Source organism: Temnothorax americanus, unplaced genomic scaffold (genome assembly GCF_048541705.1).
Source record: "Temnothorax americanus isolate GAGA-0224 unplaced genomic scaffold, ASM4854170v1 Scaffold23, whole genome shotgun sequence".
Lineage (NCBI taxonomy): Eukaryota > Metazoa > Arthropoda > Insecta > Hymenoptera > Formicidae > Temnothorax > Temnothorax americanus.
The window spans coordinates 292,670-302,900 of record NW_027509371.1 but is presented as its reverse complement, the minus strand read 5'-3'; the positions used below and the strand labels follow the sequence as shown (position 1 = coordinate 302,900).

Genomic DNA, 10,231 nt, shown 5'->3' with positions numbered 1-10,231 from the left:
TTGCTTCATTATTTAGATTCTCTCAACATTTTATCTCATTTGTGTATTTTTTTTATCGCAAAAATGTACATTATATATTATATACATTATATATTATATATATATATATATATATATATATATATATAAGTGCATATATTAGTTTTTATATTAATCGATGTTCATATAATTTTATGTTTTTTAAAATTATTTTCTGACATATTTTTTATTGTCTATAAAGTATACTATATGTGATTAGCTAATTGTTTACATTATTTTCATTTTGGGACGAGGTAAAAATTACAAAAGTGAGCAAATTCACTAGAGAATATACAATTTCATTTGTCGAAATCTAGTAAATCTGTTCACTTTTGTAATTTTCACCTCGTCCCCCAAGATACAGAATCGACCCCCAGTAGTATGCGATCTGTTCTTTTAGCTTAGAGAGAAAAAGAGGTAAGATAAACGGTGCAAGAAGTTCAGCTAAAAAGAGCAGATCTTTGATTGGTTATCTACTTAGCTCGCGCATGTGCAGTTGAATTTCGTACACGCTGACATCAAAGGTGCCGACAGGGAGTTGCGCTACTGTATATACTGTGGTATGGTACCAACATAATATATTTATTTGACTTATGTCCATTTTTACCAATATAGATTAATTTTAATCACGGTTTAACTTACTTTTTATTTTTTTCTAGTTCTTAAAATTAGAGAAAGATAAAAGGTAAGAGTTAAGCCAAAGTCAAAGTTAATCTGCATTGGTAGAAATGGATATTAATGATAAGAAGAAGTTTTAAAATAAATTTTGCTTATTTAAAAGTTATTGTTTTTTGCATTTTTTATAAAAAAGGATCACTATAAGTATTAATTATTATTTATCATTTTTACTATTAACTATTACCAGAGAGAAGACTATTACTTATTATTTTTAAGGACTAAATAGAATTAACAAAAATAACAAAGTTTTAATACACAAAAATAATCTATATTTTATTGTTATTCCTTATTTTTCTAATTAAATTATTCAATATTTTTTTCAGATTCTCTCATTTCTCAGACGAGATGTGGAAAAAACACGGGGAGGTAAACGCCGCTTGAAATCTACAGCAGTTCCAACTATTTTTGGTGATCGTCTGATACTAGTAAATACATCTGAAGAAAATGATGAATCAAGGAATATTCCTGTTCATGAAAATTTTAATGAAACATCGCAAGAAGCACAGGAAGAAATACCCGTAAATAATGGTAAGATCTCATTACATTACAGTAATACATTTATTAGTGGTAATATAAAAATAATCAAACTGATTTGTTCCAATTTGAAACAGGTAAAAACGTGGATTATTCCCGCGGAATTTGATCACGCCGAGGCGGAGTCGATCGAGGCACTTGATTTACGAAGCGGACACCGATGCGGATCACAAGCTGACGAAGAACGAGAAATACGAGAAATACGACATCTTCGTCGGATCTCAGGCGACGGACTTCGGAGAAGCGTTAGCGAGAGGCACGATGAGTTTTAACGAGGTGCAATCTCATAAAAAAAAGAACGTACTAACGAACAAATTATTTATAATACTTAAAGCTACTTAAGATCTAGTTCATCTACGAAAAAGAATATTTATCTACTTGCCTTAATAAATAGATGTTATATATCAGTGGGTATTCACATAATTAATACAGTAGATGGAAGGAATGCATGAAATGCTATAATTGCCAAAAATTGTGACTGAAGGATATAATATCGAAGTGTGTACCTGTAAATCTAAAAACAACTTTATTACTACGTTTACGCGAGCGTTACTTCTGCACTAATTTACTACTAATTTACTACAAAATTCCGTTTACACGAAGGACAATCCCGTTTACGCGAAGGAATTATCGTAAGTTACTATAGAAGTAACCCTCGCGTAAACGTAGTATATGCCCTGCAACTCAACAGTAAGAGAAATACACATTCACTGTTAATTATTTCTGTAGCTACAGTCGTTTCGCTGTTTATGTATAAAATTTTCGAAATTTCTTAACACTTTCGGCTTATTCTATTTCTTCGATATAAATAATTGTACAAATTATGTATATTTGATATTTATTACAATTTACGTGTGCAACTATTAATACTTTCTTTTCGGTAATATTGATGCCATATTCTCACTAAAATTCGCTTAAATACGATCAGTCAGCATCGGCGACTTGGTGACAGATTGGGCAATGTGATTGACCGATTAGAGTCGGCAGTCGCGATCGGCAGTCGGGTCGGCCTTCGCAGTCGGTAGTCTGATACGGGCTTAAGTCGTGAGTCGTAAGAATTGACCAATCACAGTCTATTATTCTTCTTGCGGTCAAAAAATAATTAACTGTGATTGGCCAATTTTTAAGCGGGAAGCACACACTTCTGCACAACGCATAATGCGTAAGCATAAGAAAATTGATTGGTCATCCATACACATGTGCATAAGGAAATAGACCAATCAGTTTTCTTATGCTTACGTATTATGCTTTATGCAGAAGTGTGTGCTCCCCGCTTTGTTACGAAAAAGTGTGTGTCCGGGGCTTTATGCGGGTTGTGGGTCGTGGAAAATTGACCAATCATAGTCGAATTTGAGGAGAATAATCGCCTTGGTGCCGATCACGAAAAAGAAGAAAATCGGGTTTTAATGGATCTAGCACGTGCATGCGGTGCATAGTTCGAAATGTCGAATACCGTTTTTGTGCTTGGCAGCTTGCCATAAAATTCATTGTTATATTTCAATACTTAGTATTAGTCGGTTGCAATCAAAATTTTTTCAATTACTTCCGAGATTTATCTAAGAAATATTCAGGAGTCATGTCAGACGGCATCACTGAGAGGAAGATCAATTCGTTCGAAGGTGAATATAACCAACGATTCTTTTTTAATTATGATGGAGAGGGGCTTCCTCACCAATTTGGCTAAAACTTCACAGTTTTGTGTATTTTGGTGCGTAAAACATGAATCTATAAGTTAAAATTGTCGCTCTCAATTAAGAAAAAAGTTTAAAGTACAAGTTGATACTTGTGTGGTTAGGATGTCTGTCATTTATTATACTTAGTATTTATAGACTAGAAGAGTTGTTTCAGTTATTCTCTGCTTTAACTAAAAACATAAATTATTATTTTCTTTGGAAAATATGGAAAAGTTGCAGTTTTGTTGTACTGAATATATACACAATATATTGAATTAAATGGTTAAAAAAAATAATAGAAATAGAGTTATTATGCTTTTTTTAAAGCAGAAATAAAAATTGGCATATTGGAAAGAGTCTATAAATACAAAGTATAATAAATGACAGACATCTTAACCACGCAACTGTTAACTTTAGTACTTAATAACTTTTTTCCTAATTGAGAGCAACAATTTTAACTTATAGATTCATGGTTTACGCACCAAAATACATAAAATTGTAAAGTTTTAGCCAAATTGGTGAGAAAACCCTTCTTCATAATTACCATTCTTTGAAACCAGCAATTATCTCACTTTATTACCAAAAATATATTATGTTTTTTATGATAACGACGTGAGTATTAATTATGACAGTTGTATGTTATAGATTTTTACAAAACCGACAACTTTGATGATAGCGAGTTGCAGGCTCGATTGTATGAAGGAATCTACTATGATTTCTCGATTCAAACTGATTCGGACATTAAAGGTGATTCAAGAACCACAGATGCTCCAAGGACGATTCAACTTGATAGCATGACCACTGAGACGAATGTTAAATCAGACATGCTGCAACACAAATCTGAAGAGCAACCTTTGGCATCTAAAACCACTGGAGGTAAAGCTAGTAAAACTAAGAAGTCGAAAATATTAATAGAATGTTATGATTAGAATACTTTAAAAAAGAATTCCATTGAATTGCAGAACAATTGATTTGCAATAATACGTATATACGATATTCAGCAGATTCTCAGATGATGCCCTCTACAGATCGGACAGAATTTACTCAAGTCAATACATTGGCTGGTAGAGAGATGAATCCTTCGGCACATGGATGTGACAATGGAAGTCCAGAAGATCTTCCAGTTACACAAGGAAAGGAAAACGAAGAAAATTCTTCTAAAAATTATAAATCTTCCAAATATACGAAAAATGAACATCAAGAAAGCTCTAAGAAAGACCATGATGATACAGCATATTCAAAGTACAATGTTGTTTCGAAATGTGTGAAGAAACAGAGGCTTTTAGCCAAACAAACCGATAAAGATCAAGACAATTCCGACTCTGAAGAATCCATATGTGAAGTACCTATTTCACCAAAACCAGAACCGCCGCTCATAGATTTGCAAGATTCTGATGAAGAAACCAATACAAGTTCAGGGATAGATTTGATTTTGAAAAAATGGAAGAACATTGCTTCGACAAAAACAAATTCAAGAAGTACTTCAAATCATGAATTAGAAGTCATAGAAATATTAAGTGGTCGTCAGAATACATCTTTCAAAAGTAAGAATACCAATACAATAAATCCCAATAAAAGTATCCAAACATCAACTTGTGTGCAAGAAGTTACAGAAGATATTGTTTTGAATTGTACAGCAATTCAGAGAGGCGCTAAAAGTGTAAGTGAAATTAAGCAGTTGTCTAAAAGTACCGTGGCAAATCAAGGAAGTAAATCGATTGAGGATAAAAATCAAAACTGCAAGAAAAAATCACCGCAGAATAAGTTGAAAGGAATTAACGAAAATAATGCTAATCTTCAACAAGAAATGTCTGTAATATCAGGAAAAAAATCACAAATAAGGATGCAACAAAATATTGACAAAAGTAATGTATACAATGTTAGGCATACAGATCAAGACAATACAAACTATGCATTGCGTGACTTGGGACTGGAGTTATGTAATCCAGCAATAGACGGGAAGAGACAATGCAATAACGAGGTTGACAACCATCCTAAACAAAAGCGACAGTGCACGATACAGCAGAATAACAAAGACGTTATGCCACAAGATAACAATGGTGGAAAAAAAAAGAACGCAACGTGTAACGAGTCAATGTCGGAGGAGATGAGACATTACTACAACTCGAGTCATGGCCAAGAGAATTTTGACGTTGGAAAGTTACAGCAAGGGATGTCGAAAGATCCACGAATGTGGGCGATCCTGGATGAAGACTTAATGCCGTGTCCTTCTAGCAGACGTAGATTTTGGAACGTCAAATGCACTAATTGCCATCAGGAGGGCCACCAGCGCTATGATTGTTTATCACCACGTAGAATATCGTGTTGCCACATGTGTGGTATGAAGGGCCACATGGAGTTTCGATGCCCGCAGAAGATGTGCCTGACATGTGGTAAGCAGCAGAACACATTTCGTAACACGTGTGAATATTGTCGCGTTCTACACTGTACTATGTGTAATTCGGTAGGACATGAACAAGAGCAATGTCCTGATCTTTGGCGACGATACCATCAGACGATCGACATGAATAGTGCACCGCAGGACCTGGGTAACGTGATGAAGCCATCGAGATTGTTGTATTGCTGTAATTGTGCCAAGCGCGGTCATGAATCGTCCACATGCAGGGAATATCGATGGTCTGAGAACTTTTCTACTCCAGCTGTCGTCACAAATTATACAGACGGGCCCACATATGGCCCATGCGCGCCAAGTTCCTCTGGATCTAATCCCGAAACTTATTTCTTGCCGTCTGGCGCGACAGGAAGCAAAACATTGATTCCACCAAATTCTACTAATATACAACATGCAAGGACCGAAAACGTGGAACCTTCTGCCAATATAGACGCGTTATCATCACGTATTAATTTTTATATTCTACCAAAAGAAGCTGAGGACATTTCACAAATGGAAGAAAATTCTTCTCCCGCAGTAATTAATATTTGGCCCATAAGAACGAAGCTCAGACAAACCAAAGTAAATAACGTAAAATTTATTGACATTATATATTCCTATGGTCATTTTCGCAACAAAAATCACCAGGACGCGCGGATGATTTTGAAAAATCTTAGTATGTATTTTTGTAGCAGAAAACCTATGTTAAAGAGTTTAATAAACCGCAAGATTGCTCCGGTTTTTCTTAACACATTGCTTGAGAAACCAATAGAGTTTGAAGTGAAGATAGGCTTTACCAACCGTCGGAATCTACAATTACACTTACTAGGAATGAAAGAATATATAGAGGAGTTGTATGATTTGTTGAGGTATTGGCTTAACCTCCGAGATGATGAGAAAGATTATGGGATAGACGTGACTACTCCACCTATAAATCCTATAAAGATGTTCAACTTCCTGAATTCAAGAATGCCGCAACTCGAGAAAATGCGTTTCATATGTTATGCTGAACATATAGGAGGAATGAATGATCCGCGATGGATTTATAGTTGTATAAACAATGAGAAAAATAAGTTAGTACAACACGAAAAGAATACGAAAATATATAATCAGTCGCGAAAAAAGTTGTGGCGATTGCAAACCAGGCTTCTGATGATTGCCAATACGGAATCTGAACCAAATCGTTTAGTACGTATGTTTCAACTTTTGATGAGGAAATTCGAATCGGATCGACATCTGATGGGCGAAAGACTTGACACTTCCACTTATCTTAGACTTATTCTGCTTTACAATCAGCTATTTGTACCTCACACATCGGAGAACGTACGGAACATGTTACGTCGCATCAAGTTTGAGGAAAAGAAGAAGAATGATGAGAAAAATTCACAGCAGATGCAGCAGGAGATAACGGTACGTGACCAAGGAAACGTTGTATACAATGTATATTCCTCATCCACGGCATCTTGCGTCCCACAGAATATCAACTTCGAAAATTATTCCGCAATTAATCAACAGAATAATGAAATATTAGTTGAGGGACAAAATATGAACAATATTGCGCTTGAGACGAGCAAAACAACGGATCGCAGTTGCGATGAGATAACAATATATTCTCCTACGCAGGATTCTAAGATTATTATGCCATTAAATATCGAGCCCGTGTCGCTTAAAGATTATGAAAGAAACGAAAGTCAATTATCAACAAGCGAAGTAAACATCGAACCTAATCTACTTGAAAATAAACGGAACATAAATGTGAATAACATGGTACACATACCACGTTTGACGAAAACACACAAAAAGAGATTGAAAAAATTAAATATTAAAATAGAGAATAGTGTAGCTACAGCGGTAGGTCTTATAAGGAAGGCTCGTGCTTTTAAAGTACCACATATGATGAATGCAGCAGACGAAATGCAAAGACGGATTAGGAATCAGACAATTAGGCCCAAGCATATCAAGACGTTGTCTAAATTGGTTCTGATAGAGGAGAAATATCAAAAAGAGGTAAATGTATATTGCAAACATTTGTAAAAGTAGTTTCTAAAAATTAATTACACGCTCGTTCAGTAATACAATGATATCACCGTCTGACATGCATCCGTATAATGTACGAAATGGTTTGGGAAGACATCTGTACATTTTAATTGCATATGGAAAAATGTTTGTGTTGAACGATATCAAACGACCTGACAAATATATAATAATATATTTGATAGAGGACAGAATATATATTATGGCAAAACTTGTAAAATATTTTACAAGTACACAAAATTTAACTATATATATATTATACTCCTTGTTATGTGAATCATTCTCGATGATTGTAAAACAATATTTTGAAATATTATTTGTTTTATGTTACACGCTACAATAAAATAAGTCAATTATTTTTTTTATAATGCTATATTTTTGGACAAATTATTAAAGAATTCTGCCAATTTATGCTTATTTTATTATATTCATTAGCATAACAATGAAAAGTATACCTTAAAATATTTATTTTGTAGCATTTCTGTCACATCTTAATTAACATTAATAATAATTAATTAATGAAGATTTTATCTCGTTTTGAAAATTCTAATGTTCTAATGTTTTAACACGCTTATCATTAAACATTTTACTATTGTATTTATATAGCTATCTTGGCAATATAAAATTTGACAATTTAAAATTTCAGACTATTCAAATTGCATATTTTACTTGCTTTCACTTTTTAAATTATTATTGTTATAATTTTATGCACTAAATGAGTGATATAAAGATGTATACTATATGAAAATTGTTAGTTACATTTGAAAAAAATTCATGAATCATTTAGATACAAATCAATGTTATAAACAAATGTTATAGAAAGTTCCAAATTATAGTTAGTGTTACGGTTTGTACAGAAATCTTAAATAATGTATGCAATTTAGTGTATGTGTAATATCACTCTAGTAATCACATTCACAACTAAAGTTCGGTTTGGTTTCAATCGAATCCAACATGACACACAAGAGATAAATGTCCTTAGTCTGATTGTTATTTCTTCATTGGTGGTGGGCCGACCATCGGAGGCGGCGGTCCGTTCATCGGTGGTCTCATGTGTCCCATAGGACCTATAGGGCCCATCATAGGACCCATCGGCCCCATCGGTCCCATCATAGGTGGTCTCATGCCCATCATAGGAGGTGGCATCGGTCCGTGCGGTCCCATCATCATCGGACCTCCTGGCCCCATCGGACCAGCTGGATGCATACCCGGCGGTGGCATCATTCCCGGAGGTCCCTGTGGCGGTACTCCGGATCTTGAGCCGAGGTTGGAGCCGAGGTTCGGCGGCGGTGGTATCGCCGCGCCCTTGTTGGCCGCAAAAGGGTTGGAGGCAATCTTACCGGCCTTGAAAGCGGCCGTCGTCGCGTCGATCAAATGCTGGGCCTGTTCCTCCATCCATTTCTGGTAGAAATACTTTACGTTATCCTTGTGCTTACGACCCTGGCAATGGGTCTTCCGTACGCTTGGCGAGTCATGTGTTAAATAAGTGTCACAGTAGTCGCAATAGTATTTCGGCATCGATGCGCCTATCGATAAATTGCGCTGAGCTGCTAAATCAATGCAACTTTCCGAATTTTTCTCGATTTAAATTGCAATTGCTGAGAGCGAGAGAGAAAGACTAGCCAACAATAACTAGAAACTTCTAGGTTATGTGCAATATATGGTTATGTATCGTCAGCAGCCTGCAGCAGCCTTGTCCTTGTGGCTCATGGTTGCGTTCCAAAATTCACTCTGGGTAACTAAAATCTATAGTTTACGTCACGTATGTACACTATAGCATTTTAGTTAACTAGAGTGAATTTTGGAACGCAACCCAGTAGTGTAGGGCGCGTTCAGCAGACCAAGCCGTTCAGTAGCAGTCGAACGTGATTGGCTCTTACTTTTAGAACCAACTAATCAACGTAGAGTGTTGATAAGACGTAGGCTGCGGTCCACTTGACGCTACAAAAATGCTTCGAAGCATTCCTCTTCTCTTTTCTTTCAATGAAAGAACGAGAAGAAGGACGCTCCAAAGAATTTGTAGCGTCAAGTGGACCGCAGCCGAACTCAACAGTTGTGTCTGCTGAACGCGGCCAATCATAGTATAATCACAGTATACTGTGATTATACCAAGTTAGCTTTCAGGCTGGTTTCTCATGGGGCGTAAGATGCGTATGCGTAAATTGCGTCAGCCAATCAAATCGTCTCAGTATTTAATCGTATCATACGCGTATAGTAGCTGAGACGATTTGATTGGCTGACGCAAGTTACGCATACGCATCTTACGCCACCTCTATGAAGTTGGCCGGACAACTTCAACGTATCGAACTTTCATTAATTGGAATCGATTGGTGGTCGTTTGGTGGTCTTTGGTAGTCTAGTCCGATCGTTTGGTGGTTAGTCGTTTTCCTGTAAAATAAAAATGAAATTTCCGGTGTGAAGTTAGCCGGGCAATTTTTATTTTTCAACCAATTTAACTTTTTTATAGCTCATTCGACGCGGAATCGTTTGATGGTCACGAATATCGTAATTTAAACGTTTGGTGGTCAATGGTTTTCCTAAGAAATAGAAAAAACCGTATTTTCACGCCATTGGTCGCATGACTCCGTGACGTTGCTTGGTAATTTGATGGATAAACATTATTTATCAATCAAATTGACTTTCATACGGCTCAATCGACGCGGAATCGTTTGGTGGTCACGAATATCGTCATTAAAACGTTTGGTGGTCAATTGTTTTTTTAAGAAATAGATAAAACCGTACTCTCACGCCATTGGTCGCATGACTCCGTGACGTTGGCTCGGTAATTTGATGGATAAATATTATTTATCAATCAAATTGACTTTCATACGGCTCAATCGACGCGGAATCGTTTGGTGGTCTCGAATATCGACATTAAAACGTTTGGTGGGTCAATGGTTTT

The 10,231-nt window shown here is 35.9% G+C and overlaps 2 protein-coding genes across 6 annotated transcripts; one reads left to right on the top strand and one right to left on the bottom strand.

Annotated features, from left to right (window-relative positions):
• Nucleotides 1-2,538: 2,538 nt before the first annotated feature.
• LOC143898368 (uncharacterized) lies at nucleotides 2,539-7,738 on the top strand. Of its 5 annotated transcripts, XM_077407793.1 has the most exons (4): nucleotides 2,539-2,849; nucleotides 3,549-3,779; nucleotides 3,866-5,296; nucleotides 5,372-7,738. In XM_077407793.1, the coding sequence occupies exons 1-4, from the start codon at nucleotides 2,654-2,656 to the stop codon at nucleotides 7,327-7,329; spliced, it is 3,816 nt and encodes a 1,271-aa protein (XP_077263919.1). In that variant the 5' UTR covers nucleotides 2,539-2,653; the 3' UTR covers nucleotides 7,330-7,738. The 5 variants fall into 5 exon arrangements, with proteins under 5 accessions (XP_077263919.1, XP_077263916.1, XP_077263920.1 ...); XM_077407790.1 differs by having other exon boundaries at nucleotides 3,866-7,738; XM_077407794.1 differs by having other exon boundaries at nucleotides 3,536-3,779; nucleotides 3,866-7,738.
• A 313-nt stretch (nucleotides 7,739-8,051) lies between these two features.
• Nucleotides 8,052-9,051, bottom strand: Snrnp-u1-c (small ribonucleoprotein particle U1 subunit C). Its single transcript, XM_077407795.1, has one exon. It carries the CDS (start codon nucleotides 8,845-8,847, stop codon nucleotides 8,320-8,322), a length of 528 nt encoding a protein of 175 aa, XP_077263921.1. The 5' UTR covers nucleotides 8,848-9,051; the 3' UTR covers nucleotides 8,052-8,319.
• Nucleotides 9,052-10,231: the final 1,180 nt, after the last annotated feature.

Bases quoted from the DNA above. Each gene is read 5' to 3' on its own strand.
- LOC143898368 (XM_077407790.1), top strand. From the start codon at position 2,654: ATGCGGTGCATAGTTCGAAATGTCGAATACCGTTTTTGTGCTTGGCAG. The intron at 2,850-3,548 runs GTGAATATAACC...TGTATGTTATAG, and splicing joins GAAGATCAATTCGTTCGAAG to ATTTTTACAAAACCGACAAC. The intron at 3,780-3,865 runs GTAAAGCTAGTA...ATTGAATTGCAG, and splicing joins GGCATCTAAAACCACTGGAG to AACAATTGATTTGCAATAAT.
- Snrnp-u1-c (XM_077407795.1), bottom strand. From the start codon at position 8,847: ATGCCGAAATACTATTGCGACTACTGTGACACTTATTTAACACATGAC.